General features: G+C 41.3%; 1 protein-coding gene across 14 annotated transcripts in view; it reads right to left on the bottom strand.

The window, feature by feature from the left end:
- IKZF1 (IKAROS family zinc finger 1) overlaps positions 1–21,890 on the bottom strand; it is a 245,193-nt gene that overhangs the window by 55,634 nt on the left and 167,669 nt on the right. For all 14 annotated transcript variants that reach the window (XM_033930481.1, XM_033930483.1, XM_033930482.1 and 11 more), the window contains 2 exons: positions 12,677–12,844; positions 5,204–5,329 (listed from right to left, as the gene is read on the bottom strand). In XM_033930481.1, the coding sequence (XP_033786372.1) occupies positions 5,204–5,329; positions 12,677–12,844 (294 nt within the window). The remainder of the gene's footprint in view (positions 1–5,203; positions 5,330–12,676; positions 12,845–21,890) is intronic.

Genomic DNA, 21,890 nt, shown 5'->3' with positions numbered 1-21,890 from the left:
CTTGCCCAGGATCACAAGGAGCAGTGTGGGATATGAATCCACAACCTCAGGGTTTTCCGGGCCTACATTTACGGTGCCTATCTATGCCATGAATTGCGTCTACAGAGGTGCTTCATAGCGTTAGCCACACCCATAGTGGCGTTAAGTGCTGTAAAGCAGTTATGTAAGTGCAATTCTAGCACCTTTTATTTAGACACTAGTAAGTGCTTTATTTTTACTGTTTTTCACCATTTTACATGGCGCCTAAGTTTTGGCGCCATTTATAGACTATACCCCTTAGCGCATAATTGCTTGTTGTGTGCTAAATGCTATTTTATAAATGATAGGTGCAACTCAGTTAACACATAAATGCAAGAGGGCATACATGTGGGTGGTGAAACAAACAAAGGGGTGAGCAAACCATACCAAAATATGACCAACAAAGAAAGTGGAAAAAATCATACTGTATCAGGATGACACCAGGAGTCCCCAGTTATGTTTTTAATTGTATGTATGAAGCAATGCACTTTGTTTTTGTTCTTGAATTAGGATGTGTGTGTGTGGGGGGGAATGTTTTGTAGTATTTCTTTGATCGGTTGTAAGTGCTGTCTTGAAGTCAATTGTATGTATATTTTAATGCACTGTCTTCGAATGGAAAATCTTTATTGATTTTTGAACTTTACCTTCAGTTATTCCGCAAAAAACTGAAAACCTGGCTTTTCAGCAAATTGTAGCTCTATCCTTCCCCCCTTTCGCTCCCCCCTTCTACACATAAGTTCATGTAATTCTTTTTCTTCTTCTCTACCCACTATTTTAAGTTCTTGTAAACCGTGTCGAGCTCCATTCTCATGGAGATGATGCGGTATATAAACTTAAGGTTTAGATTAGATTAGATTAGATATAAATTTTATCTAGTTGAATGACTTATAATGGAAAGTTTGGGATATTATTATCTCTTAAAAGAAGAGAAAATGGCTTGTGGAAGCAGGGAGGCGAGTAAAAAGAAAGGCAGTGGAGGAAGACAGGTTGATGAGGGGCTAAATCAGTTTCCCTTCTCCTATATAACCAATCCATTCACTACTATACGTTCCTCTTCATTTTTCACTCCTTTTCTTTCCACCACAGATTAGATTGCCCTCTCTGGTAGCCTCAGGTAATCACTCCATTTAGAATTTCCTCTCCTCCACAGGACATGTTATAGGGCTCCTTTTACAAAGGTGCGTTAGGGCCTTAATGCACGGAATAGCGCGCACTAAAATGCCGCGCGTGCTAGCCGCTACCGCCTCCTCTTGAACAGGCGGTAGTTTTTTGGCTAGCGCGCGCTAATCCAGTGCGTGCACTAAAAACGCTAGTGCACCTTTGTAAAAGGTGCCCATAGTGCAAGAGTAGGGAACTCCGGTCCTCGAGAGCCGTATTCCAGTTGGGTTTTCAGGATTTCCCCAATGAATATGCCTGAGATATATTTGCATGCACTGCTTTCAATGCATATTCATCGGGGAAATCCTGAAAACCCGACTGGAATACGTGTCTCGAGGACCGGAGTTCCCTACCCCTGCCATAGTGTTATAATCCCTCAAATGAGACAGACGAAACATGAGCTAGCATTTTATAGAATGCATTACCATCTGATATTAGGATAGGCTTGGATTACAACCTGTTTTTTTCTATGGCTTTTTGTACAGTTTTCTAAGAGCGTGCACTGCATTTCTTTGTTTTATTTTCTGGTTTTGCACTAATAAAAATATTTAAAGTAAAAAAAAATTGTGTTAGTACTTATGGCAAAGATGTCTATTTAGTCTTTGTAGACTGGTTCACTAGGATCAGCCAAATTTCTAATCAACTTTTTTTGACCATCATTCTGGGGAGAAAAGGGTCACCTTGGTATATATTTGCGTATATACGGTAACTGAGGACTCATGGTGTAACCCTGATACATGTGGGTGGAGCACGGATGAAGCATAGAGAATGGCATGGGGACAAATATTTTCCTGTCCCCGCAGGAACTAATTTTCCCGTTCCCGTGAGTTTGGTCGCTCTCCCTGCCCCATCCCTATAAGCTCTGCCTTAACCGCACAAGCCTCGAACACTTATGATTTTAAAGTGTTTGAGGCTTGTGCAGATGGGGACGGGGCTTGCAGGAATGGGGCAGGGACAGGAAAAGAACTCATCGGGACAGGATGGGAAAATGAGTTCCCGTGGGGACGGGGAAAAATTTGTTCCCATGTCATTCTCCCTCCTTCCAGCTGGCTTGGATCTATGCTATTGACTTTGAATTATGGGTTCCTGAGGAAGGGACGTGTTCCCGAAACCAGGCTTGGCTGGACCTGGTATTCTGCGGCGTACTATCTGTCTTGCCTTTTGCACCCCTGGATGACAGATGAAGATTCACTGAAGCTAAGTCTGCTTTTTTCACTCTGGGTTTGGGAGTTGGCTGGGGGGGGTTCCCAGAGTGGTGGCTGTGATCGAATTCACCTGTGTTCACTGTTCACTGTGTTTATGGTGGTTGTGTTATTTGATTTAAAGCATACTAAGGTACCTGATGATGGTGTGTAGGTGGGGGATTGGTTGCCTCCACCCTTTTGTGTGAAGCGTTGGAGGATTTCTCCTATCGCTGATCTCTCACACTGAGGGTACCTAAATTCACAAAATTTATCAAAGTAATTTATTCATGTTATTTAATCACAGAGTTGTCTTTGGCACTGCTGAACCACTCTGGGAACCTTTGGACTATTTTTTGCCTTGTGGTTGGTCTCTTTTGAAGTTTCTTTGGCAACATTTTTTTGGAGTTTTTTTTTGTATTCTCTAAATGGAGCATAGGCAGTTTTCCCACTTATGCGCATAACTTCCATACATAGGGGAGAATTCTATAAATAGGGCTCAAAAAGATCAGTGCTACGTACTGTTCTGTAAAGGGCCCGCACCCTTTTTAGAAGAGCACTCAGCGCTGATTCCCATGCCCAACTCTAGGCACCAGACTTGCACCAGCTGAAACCTAGCACCCAAGCAGGGTGCAGAGACCCACTATGCTATAATTATGCCCACATTTTGCGTCCTCGAGCCACCCACGCCCCTCCCATGACCACGAAGGTGCAAATCCTAATTAATATCAATAATTGGATTTTTTTTTTTTTTTGCATCAAATTATCCCCCTCTTTTACTAAGGTGCACTAGCCGTTTTAGCGTACGCTAAACACTAACGTGTCAATTATATTCTTTGGACGCATTAGCATTTAGCACGCGCTAAAATAGCTAGAGCACCTTAGTAAAAGGACCACTATGCTAGTTAACAGCTCATATTTGCAAGCGGGGCAGGGAGGGGTAGAGCTCTCACTTAACTCTAATAACTCAGAACAGGGGCATAGCCAGACCTACCATTTTGGATGGGCTTGGCCCTGCTCTTCCCTTTCCACCCCACTCCCATACACAGAAAGATTTTTTACCTTCTCCTCTGCCCCTGAATCTATCTCTTCCTCTCTCTTCCCTTTCCTTCCATCCCCTCAGCCCCTATTTACATCTTCATCTTTTTTCTCTCTTGTGCCCCAAACTGACATATGCTCCTTCGAAGGTCAGCGGGGGCTATAGCCTGCCATCTGCCTATCTGTCTCCCCCCAGACTCTGGTCTACCTCAGAGCCATCCCTGTCAGCGATTCTTGTATGTAACTCACACCAGTGCTGAAGTCTTCTTTGTACCACAATCCTGCCAGTTAAGAAACCGGAAGTGATGTCATCAAAGGCAGGACACGAGAAGTCTGCAGGGATGGTCCAGGTTAACTATAGCAACTGCTGTCAAGGATGGCTCTGAGGTAGAACAGGGCCTGGGGGGCTTCAAAGACAGAGAGGCAGATGCTGGGCCCTGACCCCCTCACCCGGCCCTCAGAGGAACAGATGCCAGTTTGGTGAGAGGGGAGTGTGACGCCACCACTGAAGTGCTTTGGAGGCTTCATGGGCCATTAGACTGGATGGGCCAGATCTGGTTCATGGCTATGCTACTGACTCGCAGATTACTGTTATTTACATGTTTCCCTGCCACACTTTGTCTCTTGCACTTACACCACTTTATGGCTGATGTAAGTGCAGGCACCTAAATGTTGGGCTTGTTGATACCAGGTTATGCTAGAATTCTATAAAGGAAATCTGGGCACTCAGATTCTATTATAAAATAAGCTGTTATTGCATGTCCTTGGGACCCCTAATTGGAAGTTATAGAAATGTCCCCTTACTCTACAAATGTAAGGGCCTTCTGAATGCAGTAGAAGGTCATGGTTCTGTTGCATGTCTCAACTTATGCCACTTAACTGTGCCTGTTTGTTTCTGGATTGTCCTCAGCCACTTTGACCTCCCATTCTCAAGCAGCATGTCCATGCACCTGGGATACCTTCATTGACCAAGGACTAGAAGAGAAGCCTCCTAAGAGGCTGCGCTCTGTTTTTGCCCCTCACTTAAAAGGGGTAATGTGCAGCCATTCTTACCTTGGACCTTGAGCATATCACCATGCAATAAACTCACGCTTCACTGGCTCTACCGTGCAGTGGACTTGAACTACAGCCTCCCGCACTGCAGCATAGAATAGTAAGACCAGGCAACCAAAATATTTGCAGGACTGTTTAACTTCTTATATCTCTGCTCAGTCCTTGTGCTCTGCCACACATTGTGATCTGATTGTCCCTACTTATAAGAAAGTGCATTTAGAATCAATGAGAAATAGTATCTTTTCTTGTGCAGGCCCTACTGGATGAAACAACCTTCCAGTTTACATCAAGCAAAAAAGAACCTGTGTAAATTTAAAAAGCTGTTAAAGCATCATTTATTTTGTAAGATGAAATATGCTGTTTGATTTTGTGATGCTGTTTGTTATTTTTCAAGAGCTATAAATTTTTATGGTTTTGATGTGTCCTTGTTCGATGTTTTGTTTTAAATTATGCATGTTTGTTTGTAATCTGCCGTGAGTAAAGATGGACTATAACTAATAAACTATAAACAGAGTGGTCCATTGGCTTATTTTTTTAAAATGTACTGCAGAAAAGAGAATAAAGAACTAGAAAAGCACATAATAATTATTGAAAGTACTGGGTTTTCAGTACCTGTCACTTTGACCAGAAAGTTCCCCCCCCCCCCCCCCCCCCAAAGCATGGGTCTTCTGGAACAGGGTGTGGGGTGTGAGACCAGACAATATATGTTCTTTAGAGCTAGCCATGCCATTAGTCTTAGGTCTTTGAACTCTTACCTGAGTAAAGATTGCCGGGTAAGCCCATGCTTTGCAAATAGTTGTGGCACCGCTCCTTATGTTCTTCTAAAGAGCTGCGCTGTTTGTAGCTTCGGCCACAATATCCACACTTGTGAGGTTTCCCAACTGCAGAAAGCAGAATTGAATGCATGTTAATTATGCCACACTCCTACATACTGAGCTGTTCAGCTGGTCATTTGATTTATGAGGGGCCGCTGAAAAGTTCTCAGCCCAGCCAAGGCGAGAATAATGTGGAGCCATGAAACGTACAAGTTATTCCACACTTGCCTTGATACTTTTTGTTTCATTTAGTATCATTGAAACAAACAGTGTCAAGAAAAGTATGGAATAACTTGTAAGTTTCATGGCTCCACATTATTCTCTTCTTGGTTGGGATGAGAACTTTTCAGCGGCCCCTCATAGTTGCATGACATGCCACCAAGAGGCCTGTATGGTGTTAGAGGAAATGGATGACACCTTGTGCACTGAATCTTTTATCGCTGACATGGTTCCCCAGCTTCAGCTGTTTCTGCTTTCAAGTGCAGCAGTGTTTTTAATGTAACCTGTGGTGAAGAAATCCCTTACAATGAAACACAGGGTCCTACAGGTTTGTTCGGGAGCTGAACTTGTCAAATAGTAAGATAGCACTCCCTTACAATGATGTCAAGCTGAGGTAGAAAATGTTTGATCTTCAGAGCCCAATTTGCTATGAATAAGGTAACAAAAATATCATGCACGCATACAGGATGTCTGGGGCGGTACTTGGAGAGATCTCCCAGGAAAGAGACTTGGGAGTTCTGATCAACAAGTCGATGAAGCCGTCCGCGCAATGCGCAGCGACCACGAAAAGGGAGAACAGAATGCTAGGAATGATTAAGAAGGGGATCACGAACAGATTGGAGAAAGTTATCATGCTTCTGTACCAGGCCATGGTGTGCCCTCACCTGGAGTACTGCGTCCAGCACTGGTTGCCATACATGAAGAAGGACACAGTACTACTCGAAAGGGTCCAGAGAAGAGCAACTAAAATGGTTAAGGGGCTGGAGGAGTTGCCGTACAGTGAGAGATTGGAGAAACTGGGCCTCTTCTAATCTAATCTAATCTAATCCTTAGGTTTGTATACCGCACCATCTCCACTTTTGTAGAGCTCGACGCGGTTTACAGTAGGAGAAATAGGAAGGAACTACAACAGAGGGTTAGAGGTAGAAGTGTGAAGAAAATTTAAAGGACTTGGGATGCCAAGATATAAGAGTTTCCTTGATTCCTAAGTTGGAGGGAGACTTACATTTTTTGAGAAAAGCCAGGTTTTCAGATGTTTGCGGAAAACTTGGAGAGAGCTCAAGTTCCGAAGAGGGGAGGTAAGGTTGTTCCAGAGCTCAGTGATTTTGAAGTGGAGGGAGGTCCCTAGCTTTCCCTTGAAAAGAGGAGACTGAGAGAGGACATGATAGAAACATTCAAAATATTGAAGGGAATAGACTTAGCAGATAAAGACAGATTGTTCACCCTCTCCAAGGTAGGGAGAACGAGAGGGCACTCTCTAAAGCCAAAAGGGGATATTTTCCGTACAAACATAAGGAAATTCTTCTTCACCCAGAGAGTTGTAGAAAACTGGAACGCTCTTCTGGAGTCTGTTATAGGGGAAAACACCCTCCAGGGATTCAAGACAAAGTTGGACAAGTTCTTGCTAAACTGGAACATACGCAGGTGAGGCTGGACGCATTTAGAGCACTGGTCTTTGACCTGGGGGCCGTCGCGTGAGCGGACTGCTGCGCACGATGGATCACTGGTCTGACCCAGCAGCGGCAATTCTTATGTTCTTATAACAGGAAAATAAGCTGGATGTAAAATCTTGGACAAAGAAGTAACCTGAAGGTCTTATTCTTGCAAAATGACTTGGAGCCCATGCTTTTTTAAAACTATATATGAAGATCCAGTGCGTGCAGTGCATCAATCGATTTGAAAAACACATTGTCATGACAGATTTCTAACTTGTAAGACTTTTGTATGAAAACATTTCACTGACACTGATCCAGGAAGAAGAGGAGAGGAGCAGGGGATAGTAACATAATAACATACATAGTAGATGACGGCAGATAAAGACCCGAATGGTCCATTCAGTCTGCCCAACCTGATTCAATTTAAATTTTTTAATTTTTTCTTCTTAGCTTTACCTAGTACTGTGCTTGGGTTCCAACTGCTGAAATCTCTGTTAAGACTTACTCCAGCCCATCTACACCCTCCCAGCCATTGAAGCCCTCCCCAGCCCATCCTCCACCAAACGGCCATATACAGACACAGACCGTGCAAGTCTGCCCAGTACTGGCCTTAGTTCAATATTTAATCTTATTTTCTGATTCTAGATCCTCTGTGTTCATCCCACGCTTCTTTGAACTCAGCCACGGTTTTACTCTCCACCACCTCTCTCGGGAGCGCATTCCAGGCATCCACTACCCTCTCCGTAAAGTAGAATTTCCTAACATTGCCTTTGAATCTACCATCCCTCAACCTCAAATTATGTCCTCTGGTTTTACCATTTCCTTTCTCTGAAAAAGATTTTGTTCTACGTTAATACCCTTCAAGTATTTGAACGTCTGAATCATATCTCCCCCGTCTCTCCTTTCCTCTAGGGTATACATATTCAGGGCTTCCAGTCTTTCCTCATACGTCTTCTGGCGCAAGCCTCCTATCATTTTCGTCGCCCTCCTCTGGACCGCCTCAAGTCTTCTTACGTCCTTCGCCAGATACGGTCTCCAAAATTGAACACAATACTCCAAGTGGGGCCTGTACAGGGGCATCAACACCTTCTTCCTTCTACTGACTACGCCTCTCTTTATACAGCCCAGCATCCTTCTGGCAACAGCCACTGCCTTGTCACACTGTTTTTTCACCTTTAGATCTTCGGACGCTATCACCCCAAGGTCCCTCTCCCCATCCGTGCATATCAGCTTCTCTCCTCCCAGCATATATGGTTCCTTCCTATTATTAATCCCCAAATGCATTACTCTGCATTTCTTTGCATTGAATTTTATATCACAAAAAATGTTGAAAAATACAGTAAAAACAAACAGATGATGTGTCACTCTAGTGAGACTTTTACAATATTTAGTGACTCTTGGCGTGACATCATCTGTTTGTTTTTACTGTATTTTTCAACATTTTTTGTGACATATGTTTTTTCCTTTTTCTACCATGGACCCCTGATGAAGGTTGTCTGAAACATGGACCGTGTTGGGTCCCTTGTTTGGTAAAAAGGTTTTAATATATTTTATTTGTCACAATAAATTTTGCCTACATCGTTGTACATATCTGCAGTTTTGGATTGTTTGTTCCTGATTGAATTTTAGTTGCCAGGCATTAGACCATTCCTCTAACTTTTACAGATCCTTTTTCATATTTTCCACTCCCTCTTCGGTGTCTACTTTGTTACAAATCTTGGTATCATCTGCAAAAAGGCACACTTTTCCTTCTAACCCTTCAGCAATGTCACTCACAAACATATTGAACAGGATTGGCCCCAGTACTGATCCCTGAGGGACTCCACTACTCACCTTTCCTTCCTTCGAGCGACAGCCAGTTTCTGACCCAGTTCACCACTTTGGGTCCTAACTTCAGCCCTTCAAGTTTGTTCAACAGCCTCCTTTGAGGAACTGCATCAAAGGCTTTGCTGAAATCTAAGTAAATTACATCTAGCATATGTCCTTGATCCAACTCTCTGGTCACCCAATCAAAAAATTCAATCAGGTTTGTTTGGCACGATTTACCTTTTGTAAAGCCTTGTTGCCTCGGATCCTGTAACCCATTAGATTCAAGGAAGTACACTATCCTTTTTTCAGCAACACTTCCATTATTTTTCCAACAACCGAAGTGAGGCTCACCGGCCTGTAGTTTTCTGCTTCATCCCTGTGACCACTTTTATGAATAGGGACCACATCCGCTCTCCTCCAATCCCCAGGAATCACTCCCGTCTCCAGAGATTTGTTGAACAAGTCTTTAATAGGACCCGCCAGAACCTCTCCAAGTTCCCTTAGTATCCTGGGATGGATCCCGTCTGGTCCCATCGCTTTGTCCACCTTCAGTTTTTCAAGTTGCTCATAAACACCCTCCTCCGTGAACGGCGCAGAATCTACTCCATTTTCTCGTGTAACTTTGCTAGACAATCTCGGTCCTTCTCCAGGATTTTCTTCTGTGAACACAGAACAGAAGTATTTGTTTAGCACATTCGCTTTCTCCTCATCAGTTTCCACATATTGGTTCCCAGCATCTTTTAGCCTAACAATTCCATTTTACATCTTCCTCCTTTCACTAATATATCTGAAAAAATTTTTGTCTCCCTTTTTTACATTTTTAGTCATTTGTTCTTCCGCCTGTGCTTTCGCCAGACGTATCTCTCTCTTGGCTTCTTTCAGTTTCATCCTGTAGTCCTGTAGTTCTCTTCTTGGTTTTTTTTATATTTCATATAGCAGCACTGACCTTCTCTCTTCCAAGGATCTGCTTTCTAATTTAATTTCTATATCAGATAATGAAATTGCTTCCAATCTTTAGTGTCTCTGGCTTAACTTTTTTACATTTTCTGTCCTCATCTCTAGTTTTATGTTCTGTTACTGTCCTCTTTATTTTCTCTGTCAGCTTTCTGTCTTCCTTTTAATCTCTTTCCTTCAGCAGCAGATGTTTACTACTGCTACTATTCATTCAGCCGTGTCCAAATCTTGGATACTCTGTAGGGCAGTCCTAGCCATGCTTCCCTGTTTTCCATGGCTTCTTTTCACTTGTTTGATGTTCATTCCCGTGTCATTGTTAATGGTATCCAGCCAATCGGCCTTTGGTCTTCCCTGCTTCCTTTTGCCACTAACCATTCCGAGTAGCACCTCCTTTTCTTTTGAATTTGTCCTTATCACATGTCCAAAATAGGCCAGTTCTGCCAGGTAATCTTGCCTTCCAGGGACAACTCTGGGTTTATATGATCAAGAACATCTTTGTTGGTGATCCTAGCTGTCCATGGGATTTGTAGCACAGCTCAAAGGTGTCGCTTTTTCTTCTATCTGCTTTCGTGAGTGTCCATGCCTCACAACCATATGTCGTGATTGGGAGCACAATGGCAGTGATCAGTCTTTATTTGATGGTGACTGAGACGTCCTTGCATTTCCATACTTGGTCTATGCTCACCATGGCTGCACTCCCCAGTGCTAATCAACGTTTGAGTTCTGCAGTCGAACCACTACTGTGATCAATGAGGGACCCAAGAAAAATGAAACTGTCAACCACTTCTATTCCTTCATTGTTGATCTTATGTGGACTTTTTTGTTGGTGGTAGTCATGATTTTGGTCTTCTTGATATTCAGGTAAAGTCCCATCTTCTCATTTTCTTCTTTCAGCTTCAGCATCAGCTTCTTGAGATTCTTCTCACTCTCTGCTAGCAGGGTAGTATCATCTGCGTATCTCAGATTGCTGATAGTTTATCCACCTATTTTTACCCCAACACTTGAATCATCTAAGTCCAGGTTTCTCATGATTACTTCTGCATAGAGTTTGAAAAGAAAAGGAGAGAGGAAGCATCATTGAAGTATACTTTTTTTGATCTTGAACCAGCAGATAGATATTTAGCACCTTCTATTCCTTTGTTTTCTGTTCCCTTTTCTTCTTTGTTTTCTTCTTTCTACTCATCCTTAATCTCCTCTTCTTGTTCTTCCTATTTGCTCACCTTTCTCTATTTCTCTTATTGCCTCTCCTGCATTATCGCACTTGAATTTCTTCCCCCGCCCCCCAATTCCTCTCCATTACCTCATTCCTTTCTCTTCCTTCTCTCTCACTTCCTTCTTCTATTCCCTACTTTTGCCTTTCTCTCCTCTTTACTTCCTCTTATCCTTTACCCATTTTGCTCTTGCTCCATTCCCTTGCTCAATCCTTTCTTCCCATTATTGCTATCCACTCTACCAAAACAAGAGCAAAGGTGCCAAACTGCAAAAAGACTTGGAGGGGCATTTTCAATAGGACATCTAAGTCTAAACTGGACGTTTTGAAAAAAAAGTCCAGAAATCCAGTAGAGAAAATGTCCATTTTCAAAACAGCCAGACGACTATCTTTTATTTTTGAAAATGACCTATGTAGATGTTTTGGTTCTTAGTATGTCTATCTTTTTTGGCCATTTTCAAAAATAAAAATGTCCACATGAAAAATACACAAAAGCAAGTTTTGCAGACGGACCCAACTACCTTGTCTGATTGCAGCAGGGGAATCCCCTGTTTTGGTGCAGTCCTGTCGGCTCAGGTGATGGTGAATTCCCCTGCCAGGATCAGCTGAATCGGCAGGGAGAAAAACATTTTGTCTCTCCCTTTCTCCCTCACACCCACCGATCTCCTACACCCTTCCTCCTGACATTCCCCAACATCTTCCCATATCCCCCATCTCCCCACATCTACCGACAACCCCTTTACCTTTGGATGTCAAATCGGCAGGAACGATGCCCACTCCTTCCTGCCTATAGGGCTGTGAATGACAGGCCTTCCCCCTCACAGTGCATCTTGGGATGAAGTGGAAGGGGCCTAAGGCCCTGATTGCTTCCAAAATTGTGATTTTCACATATGGCCCTGGTTTTCTGCCCTGTTTTTCAATTGAGGATCAGGCTTAACAGGGTACATTATGACCATTAAAGCAGAATGGTGCATCAGCCAAACACTATGGATTGGCCAAGAGTGAAATGTTAGCTAGGGTTATCATGGGGCTCCAGAAAAAGGAGGATGGATTGAAACACCTGGATTTTACTTCCATTGAAAGCAATGGAAGTAAAACCTGGATGTCTCAATCCGTCCTTCTTTTTCTGGAGCCATAAAGTAACCCTAATGTTAGCTAAGCACCAAGAAAGGATCACTTTATGTGAAATCCATTGCATTCCCATAAACAGAGAAACTGTTCTTTTGAAATAGACATGAGCTGTGGGGATGAAATGAGTTCTTTGTGAAGTAAATCTACTTTCTAGGGGTTTACAGTTCCAGTAGATTTTTGGAGGACATCATTTTTATTTCAGTCATCAATATTGATTATGAAGACTGTCTATTCTATAAACTTGAAGAGAAGGAAAGCAGAAGCGGATTCACAGGGTGAAAGAGTGCTTGTAGTGATAAATTGCTGGAATGTCTATGAGGGATTGTGGCGTGTGTGCGAGAACAGAGAAACCCAGCTGATAAAACCATCTATCTCTGGGATACTCAGCCTTTGTTACTTTGTGTGAGCCACACCAGCAGTGCTTCTCAACCTTAAGCTGTGCACAAGGTTTCCATTTCATCCTGTAAAGCTACAAATTCTGTGGAGCACAGCAGGCCCTGGGAGGTCAGATGCGGCAACTGAGAGACCCAAGCCACAAGTTTAAGTATCTCATAAATTACTGCCCCAGTGCACGCAGGAATGGGCATTCTTAGGTAGCCATGCACTTGTAAAGCTAGACATATTGAACACCTGCTAGATCTTGACAAAACCTACCAGAGTGAGTCCTCAGGTGACCCGTGAGTGCGTCCCTACGCCGGCAAGCATAGCTGCATAGGTGACACTTGAAGGGCTTCTCACCAGAATGCAGCTTTATGTGGCGTAGGAGGTTGCCTTTCTGGGTAAAGGAGGCCCCACACTGATTGCACTGGAAAGGGCGTTCTCCTGCAAGGAAAAGGGGGCAGAGGAAAGAATATGTGAGGACAGGGGTCTGACACAAATAAGCAAGAGGAAGACTTCAGCAAGAAATTTGTTTTCCCGCTAGTGCTTGCTGGCTTCCACCGGCTGCAGGTCTGATATAACATGAGGCTTTCAGACTAAACCTGCCAGTTTCTTAACGCTTCACCGGCTGGGTCAATTTGATCTGAAAATCTAATTTTTTTTTCTTCTAAATCAGAATGGCACATCACAATGCAAATTCAAACTCATTTAAATAAAGTGACTGCAACATTTTGTGTTGAAGAGCCACTCTTCCTGATCAGCAGTTCTGGAATAAACCAATATCCAATTCTGCATCTTGTGGCATTTGATGTTTTTTTCTTAATGTGGATTTTTTTTTCTCAAAGGGTCTTTAAAATATGCCACTGAAGCAGCAAAATCAAAAAGGAAACTCATTAAAAATGCATTTCAGGATCACAAGTTCATTTCAGCGTTACATTCTTATATTTAAATGAAAGGCACTTCATTATAACAGTTATAATAACTTCTTTTCATTTACATTTTCCCATGTATTTTTCCTTTCAGTTTCTTCTCCATTACCTGCCTGTCCCTAACCAGCCAAATCAGGGAAGAGACAGAAAAAGAGAGAATAAAATCAGACACCAAGGCACTGCAGGGGAAAGTCTGAGCCTTCCATACAGAATCCTGCAGCTCACAGATGGATAGTATTAATACAGAACTTGAATTTACTTGCCCCCCCCCCTTCCACCATCTCTATTACTTCAACAAAAAAATATTAGAAAATTCCTAATTCTTTGTCTAAATCGGTATATTTTAGCCAAACAGCAAATCAGGCTTCAGATACTTACAAGTTGTTTAGGATTTATTTTTTTGATGGGGGGGGGGATGGTTGTCTTATTTTTCTTTGAACCATATATCTTATCCCTGAGAGAATAATCACGATAAGGAGGAAGAGCTTAATTTCCTTAAATCAATAATAATATAATTTATATTAAAGTGTACCCTCAGTCTGTCCATGAAAGCTAAGGGAACAACGGTGAAACCACAGTTCCAAGCTTATACATTACCACGAGCTATATTTCATACCCTGCTTCACACCATCAGAGGCGTACACTGCGTGTGAATATTAAATCGTGTAGTGGTTAAATAAAAAGTGCTACAATATTCTAAAGCTTTCCTTCCAACTTATTGGGACTATTTAATCGAAAACTGGTGACAGGTTGTACTTATCTCAAGATGCTTCTCCGTTATTCAGTTTCCACAATGGCACTGCCACAGTTTCATAAATACGCAATCCTGCAGCACTTATCCAGACATACAACTTCCAGGCTCTCCCAAGCTTACCCCCCTCTTTTCCAAAGGTGCGCTAAACACGCGCTAAATGCTAACGCATGCGTGTTATCCTATGGACATGTTCGCGGTTAGTGCGCACGTTGATTTAGCGCGCGTTAAAACGCTCAGCGCGCTTTTGGTAAACAGGGCCTTAGTTTCAGGTAGAGCCTGGAAGTTGTACGTCCCTTAGGAGTGTTTTTACTAAACTGTGGTAAGCGCTAATGCACACTTAATGTGGGGAAAAGACCTACAACAAAAAAGCATTTTGTGGTAATTTGCCTGTCACGCTTCCTTTTTTTTTATTTTATAATTTTTTTGAGAGGAGGCACGACCCGGGCAGGGATGCATTATTCATTTGTGTGTTCATATCAGCGCATGCTAATTAGCTCACCCACAGAATTAACTCAGAAGCACTTACCACCCCCTAACTAGGAAGTGGTACGGGTTCCCATGTTTTTTTTATCAGTACCGTGAGCTAATGTTCACATTAGCACAAGACTGGGAAAAATATTTTAAAAGCTTGCAATTAAGCCATACTGAATCTGGCCTTAGTAAGAGGAGGTGTTGAAAAGTTTTCAGCCCAACTGACTTTCTAAATTCTGAATGTTATTTTGACAAAGTGGCAATTTGCAGAATCATAATGCTATGTTTTGACATTGTTTCAGACCATTGATTGAACCATGTCAATGAAAAGTATGGAATTTTCCAAATGTGGAATTCTGAGCCATCATGAAGTTCCTATTCCTGAAGAAGAAAACTCCAAAGGAAATCTATGAATGTATGATGCAAATATTGAGTGACAAATGCACATCATACTCCACAGTGAAGTGGTGTGAAAACTTTCAGCTGGAGATTGAGACTGAAGATGCAATAAGTTCTGGGAGGCCTCAAATAGTGTCAGCTCCTGAAATTGTTGACTATATCCATGACCTGATTTTGGCAGATCAGCAAATATCAGCTAAAACAATTGCTGAGACACTACAAATATCCAAGAAATATTATTTCTAGAAGCGTTTCAATAAAAGATATGTTGTTGCCTGCTAGTTAGTTTTAGGATAAATGATATTGTGAAGATTTATGAAATCTGGGTTTTAAGATGTAATTATTCATCTGTAATGTAAGATATTTTTATAAGTCTTGTTTGTTTGATTTTATGTATGCAACTTTTGTAGTGCTGCTTAGGAATAAGCAGTTCATAAATCCTTTAAATAAATAAAGAATCCACAAGCAGCTGGGTATGCAGAAGCTGTCAGCCAAGTGGGTGCCCAAATGTTTGAATGCTAATGAGAAATGACGTTGAGTGGATGCTTCCAAGTTGATTTTGCGGCATTTTCAGCAAGCTGGTGCCAACCTTCTGGAACTAGTTACTGTTGAGGAAACATGGTGACACAACTATGATCCTGAGACAAAACAACAGTCCATGCAATGGTGGCACTCAGGTTCTCCAAGGCCAAGAATATTCAAGACCCAAAGGTCAGCAGGAAAGGTCATGGCCACAGTGTTTTGGGATCAGGAAGGTGTTGTAATGACTGATTATCTTCCAAGGGGCCAAAAAGTTAATGTGGAATGCTACTGTAACTTGTTGTGTTGATTAAAGGAGGCAATGAAAGAAAAAAGGAGAGAGGAGCTTGTCTTTTGCAAGACAATTCCACCTGCTCACAAGGCTGGCAAAATGATGGATCTTTTGACATAGCTGGGGGTTTCAGTTTATCGTTTATTGTTAGTTGCAGCACAATTCAAGACGGTTTACAATACAATACATGTCAAATAAAACAAAAATAAATGAAAGAAAACCAAAAGAAAAAGAACACCATTAAAATAGGATAACACAATACTATCATACTATCATACATAAAACCATTCATGGTCTATCACAGCATAGACCATCCACCCTACTCTTCAGATCTTGCTCCATCTGACTATTTTCTGTTTCCAAACCTTAAAAAGAGTTTGAAAGGGCAACAGTTGTCAAGTTATTCAGAGGTGATTGTAGCAGCAGAGCAGTATTTCAGTGACCAGAGATCAGAGTATTTTCTGGAAGGGATACAGAAACTTCAGACATGATGTGCCAAGTGTGTTGAACTTAGGAGTGTATATGTGGAATAACTTGTAAGTTTCATGGCTCCACTTCATTCCCTTCTTGGCTGGGCCGAGAACTTATCAGCATCCCCTCGTACTTGGAAAAATCCCGTGTTAAAATGCACCAAGTCCAGATTCTAGCACAGTTGAGTAAAAAAAAGCCCCTTAGTTTGGAAACTAATGGGGAAATCCTAAACTCGGCTGGGTTTGAACAGCGCAGATTCTAGTTTAGTTTGACCAGTAAAGTGAAACACCGCTTGTATGCGCACTGTTAATGCTTGGGTCCAGATTATGCACGACGGCAACCTGCCTCCTCCTAAGGACGCCGGGTTTGTACGCGGAACTTGTTTGTATGTGGTATAAAATGGTACTGTTGTCCTTGGTGCCTAGTTTTCTTTTTTATCAGCAACCTCTCGCCTGCATCCAGAGTGGTCTTTAAAAAGATTGAATTACACCTTTTGGTGGAATTCTTTATGTCACATCTATAAAATGGAAAGATTCATTGCATTGCAAAGAGGATATTTTAAGAAGTTTCAGGATGTGTGGAAACCATTGACAAGATATTGTACAGAGTAAATGGATACGTTTCCCTTAAATATATCAGTTTAAAAGGGTAGGGTGGGGATTGTGGTATTGATGTGTTTTTATATGATTATTAGTTATGTGGTAGGGAGGGATGGGAGGGGGTGGGGTAAGAAGTTATGTAATTAACCAAAGATAGAATGTAAGTGAAATTTGCATTGATTATCTGATTGAATATGTACTTACACTTTATGTAATTTTGAAAATGAATAAAAATTTGAAAAAAAAAAAAAAAAAAGTTGTCATAAAAAGCACACACACACGACGAGGTTTTTTGGTAGCATCATGCCTGCCTGCCGCTAGAGTTGTGGTAGTGCTTTTCTTAGTGAATTTTGTAAGACAACTCCGGAGAGAGATTTGCTTGTACGTGTACCAATAGTGTGCGGTTCCAAGGTCTTTGCTTCCGCAGACCATCAGCGATTTCGCTGTAGGTAAAGAAATGAAATTCATGTCTCTTTTCCTTGTCATTTTATTATTAACCCTGCACTCACAAGGAATCCTGTTCTATAACATTCAGTTTAATTTCTTCTACAGTCTGGACTACTCTCTAGGGAGATAGCTTCTGCTACAAGGAAGGTTCCTCCAACCCCAAGGGTGTTGTCATGAGAATAATGTGATTATTTCTCTTTATTACATAGACATCAAGCATAGTGCTTGAGGAATAGATTAGAATATTGTTAATTTCAAGCATTAATTCATTAACCTAATAACATACTGAATGTCAAGTCACAATGCATATGAGTTCCACTTACAAGAGAACTCCATCTGAAACTGAAGATCACCTCTAAAACGAAATACTGATGTTGATAATTGCATTAACAACCCATGTGATTGTGAAAACAAAGTCTTGCTTTTTTTGGTTATTGCATCCAATTGCATGTTTTCTCCACAAATAATGCAGTAGAAAAGCAATGCTTTCTGGCTGCAGATAAATAATTTCTTAAGTTATTGGCAATGTGCTCCTTGCATATAGGAACTGCTTTCCAATTGTATATATTTGTTGGGGAACAAAAAGCATTACCTGCTTGCAGCAGGAGCTTGGTGGATTTGTGCTGTCTGTGTATCAAAAAGGTAGAAATGAGCTTTGCATGTATAAATGGGTATTATATATCTGTTTATGAATATCTGAATATTTGTGGTATATTTATGATGTGTTTTTATGTTTATATATCTGTATGTATAGCTATGTAATCTGAATAGGATGGGTTTCCAGTATGGTTTGGTTTTCTTGCAAATTTCAGCTAGGTAGGGAGCATCTACATTAGTGTTAACACATTTTGATTCTGCAATACATTTTATCAAGGACTATATTTTCAAACAATTTAACATGCTCAAAGTGGCTATTAAATACCCTAATTGTGGAAATGGAGCAGAGGGACAGATTACATTAAGACTACTTTTAGCTACCAGTCGGTGTGGGTGGCATGTAATATGTTGTAGTCATGCACAATGCACCCACAAGCAGATACAAAGAAGAAATCTGAAGTCAGACTAAAATCAGGCAAATTTTCTGCTTTGTTCCGAGTTTTACACAATTTTCAGATTCTCCCCAGATTCATTTTGGGGAACTTTCAATGAATCTCTACAAAATTTAACTAGATTTAATGCAGATGTGATGATCTGTAGGAATCATCGCTAAGAGGGGATGTCAGCAAGGGGTGCTAACCGATTTAGCACACACTAACTGAATTAGTTTGCGCTAAAGGCTAAGACACCCATTATATTTCTATGGCTGATTAACGAATTGTGCAGCTCAGAAGTAGTCCTACATTGGTAAGCTGGTGAGCTCAAAATTGATTGGAAGGTGACAACGCCACCTTTAATGAAGGACCATTTAGTCACCCACAGGAAGCTGGAGGTCTTTGAGAACTTCGCTGATTTTTTTTCAGCGCTGAATTTTGCCGCCATTTACTGAAAGCAGACCTTAGTGTATAAATGCAAGGGGGCATTCATAAGGGGGAGGGGCGATGGAGGTTTTATAAGCATGGCTGATGTTTGTGTGGCTATTCATGAAATACTGTAAGTTATGTGTATAAATGCTATATTTAGGCACGCCCATTTACGATGACCTGATATAAATGTATGCACAAAACATGGCGCCTAAAGGTTGGCACCTTGTTATGGAATTGCCTCCATGGTGGCTGAGTATTCTGATGCAACCTCCACCCCTCCTCAACCATGCCCCTTTTTATGCAGATAGAGGGGCATTTTCTATAGGTCATCTAAGTCTGACCGTGGACATCTCCGCAAGGACATTCAAAAGACGGGTTGGGAAAACAACTATTTTCAAAACTGCAAGACATCTCTCTTTTTATTTTTATTTTTGAAAAATGGACCTTAGGACGTCTTTCATTTTTGGCCATTTTTGAAAATCAAAATATCCAACCCATTTGGACGTGGGAAGGGCCAGCAATTTAATGGACTGGCCACACAGACATGCCAACAGAGCAGTGGAGCACCTTCGGAAGTACTGCCTTGAACTTCACATAAAGGATGCCAAATACACATCTCAAAAATCAGCTCTATCTTGATTAATTGTTTTAAGGCTCACAATCCATCCAAATCAAAAAAACAACACTAGAGTCTTTATGAATCTTATAGACCTCAGCAGTACCACCTGTATGCATCTAAACTTTTAAACATACAGAATTCGGGCACCTGAAATCATCATTGGTCTCAATACTTTTAAATATTTTCATTATATTTTCATTAGTTCATTATTTTATTCTTAATATGTAGATAGTTTATAAACAGATACTCATCTTTATCTACGCGGGTGGGGGTAGGCACTCCGACATAGACCTATGTTTCGCCCATAAGGGCTTTACAAGGAATTCCTCTTAAATCAAACGACTCATGTTTCCCGTGTTCAAAGGTTTTCCTGGTTAAAACCTATGAATGCAGGAAACATGAGCACTTAATTCCATAGAGGTAACGGGACTGCACTATTTCTGTGTCTCTGCCTTACACATGGGCATTCGCACCTGCATTTGAGCAGATATTAATATGGTCAATGTAAGTACAGTTTCTGCTGCTGACACTAGTATTTTATAAAGGCAAGTGCTTATGTTTCTTTACAAAATAAAGCCTAAAGAGGCACTTATTTGCTATCTTATACTAGGCTACCTCTTTAAAAATTATCCTATGAGGATTCTTCAAAAGGTTTCCACAAGTTCATATTTTTGCGCTCAAGCAAAAACATTTTTTCCTGATGGCATTAAGAACTTAGTAGGATGCTGGAAAAAATATATCGCAAAATGGAAAAGTTTTGTAATTTGCTTTTGAGATATTTAATAAATAGTGTTAAAAAATAAGTGTAGAAACTTTTTGAAGCTCCCTCGTATAACTTTGTGCCCATAAAAGTGCCCAGGGGGCATCTCCTGGGAGCCTGTTCTATGAAGGGAAAGGGGTTGAGACTTGATATGTTGCCTTTCTGTGGTTACAATCAAAGTGATTTACATATTATATAGAGGTACTTATTTTATACTTGGGGCAATGGAGGATTTAATGACTTGCCCAGAGCCACAGGGAATGGCAGTGGGAATCAAGCCCACTTCCCCAGGTTCTCAGGCTAGTGCACTAACCACTAGGCTCTTACTTTCCTGTACAGAATATTAACATAGGCATTTGAACAGGGGAGACCATTGGGACCATGGCCTTCCTGAAAATTGGTGGTCCTCCTCTATTTCAGCAGTTGAAATCTTTTGGATAGCTGCTTTAGCTGGCTCAGGGACTCTACAGCAGAAGATTCCTGAGGAAGCCGGATTGGCAAAACAGGGATGACCTTGTAGGATCTCTGCATTTGCCTCTGTGGTTTGTGGAAGAAGACTGCCGCTGGAAACAGATGTTGAGGGTCTGAAGGAGCATGGCTGTGAATTTAAGCAAGCTAAATTGATTTTGAAATCTTTCCGCTGCTATGCTATGCTGAATGTTTGGGGACATACTGCGTGTATTTCTTACTGAAGCTACTGAAGAATGTTTGATATCAATTGAAGAATCATATCTAAAACTATGTGACTAAAATTAGCAGAAGTTTGGGAGTTTTTTTTGGCTTATGAAGCTCAACTGAGGCCTTTTTTTTCCCCCAACATAGGGATTGTTACTGATCAGTTATTAGTTTGAGGGTGTTAGGCAGTGAACCCTTATTTTTTTTTATTTGAGTAAGACACTGGAAGTTATTGGTCCTCTGTTCCCCCACCCATCTCCTCCCTGCTGCTTTAATTTTAAATCTGCGGGCAGCCACTGCACAGCGTCGCTGTAGAATGAAGACTTCTGGGTATAGGCCTGCTTGTTGACACTGTGCAGCGGCTGCCCGCAGACTTCAAATTACAGCGACCAGGGAAGGTAGATGAGGAAGTTGTTGTGCTGCAGGATCCTGCTGGGGTTTGGGTGGAGATTTTGGGCCCTCCCCAAACAAAAAAGAATTCCACTGCTTATGACTAATGTAACAGCAAAAATATGTGCCTATAATTTAGGTGCGAGCATTATGGCAGCCACAGAGCTGATATAAGTTCTTGTACTTAAATGCAGGAAATATATGAATGCTTAATTTATAAGTTATATGTGAATCCCAACTTTGCTCAATCTATCCTTTACTTCTGTGTATGCCCACCTGTAAAATATGTGTTATGTAAGATATGAGCAGATATACAAAATAGTGCTTAGCAAGGATTTGGTATTTATGCTCATACTCGTACTATTATTCTAATTTTATTTATTTATTAGAATATATTTATTGCCTTTTTGAAGAAATTCACCCAATGCAGTGAATAAGCAAAACATAGGCAATAGATTATTAAGGAATCCTTTTACTAAGCTGTGCTAAAAAGTGGCCTTAGCGTGCCCTTACGAGGGTTGCAGCTGTAAAACAGCTGATTTTCCATTTTCCAAATGAAAGGCCATGTGCCAGTGTTGCTATTAACGCATGGCCATTAACAAAGCCCTTACCAAGAGCTATTTTGTATGCGGTAAGGGCTCATACACTAGTCCTGCCCCAATCAGTGCGCAGTAATGCAGACATGCTACCCCACGATACACT

This window comes from Geotrypetes seraphini, chromosome 2 (genome assembly GCF_902459505.1).
Source record: "Geotrypetes seraphini chromosome 2, aGeoSer1.1, whole genome shotgun sequence".
Taxonomy (NCBI): domain Eukaryota; kingdom Metazoa; phylum Chordata; class Amphibia; order Gymnophiona; family Dermophiidae; genus Geotrypetes; species Geotrypetes seraphini.
This window is presented reverse-complemented; position numbering and strand designations above follow the sequence as displayed.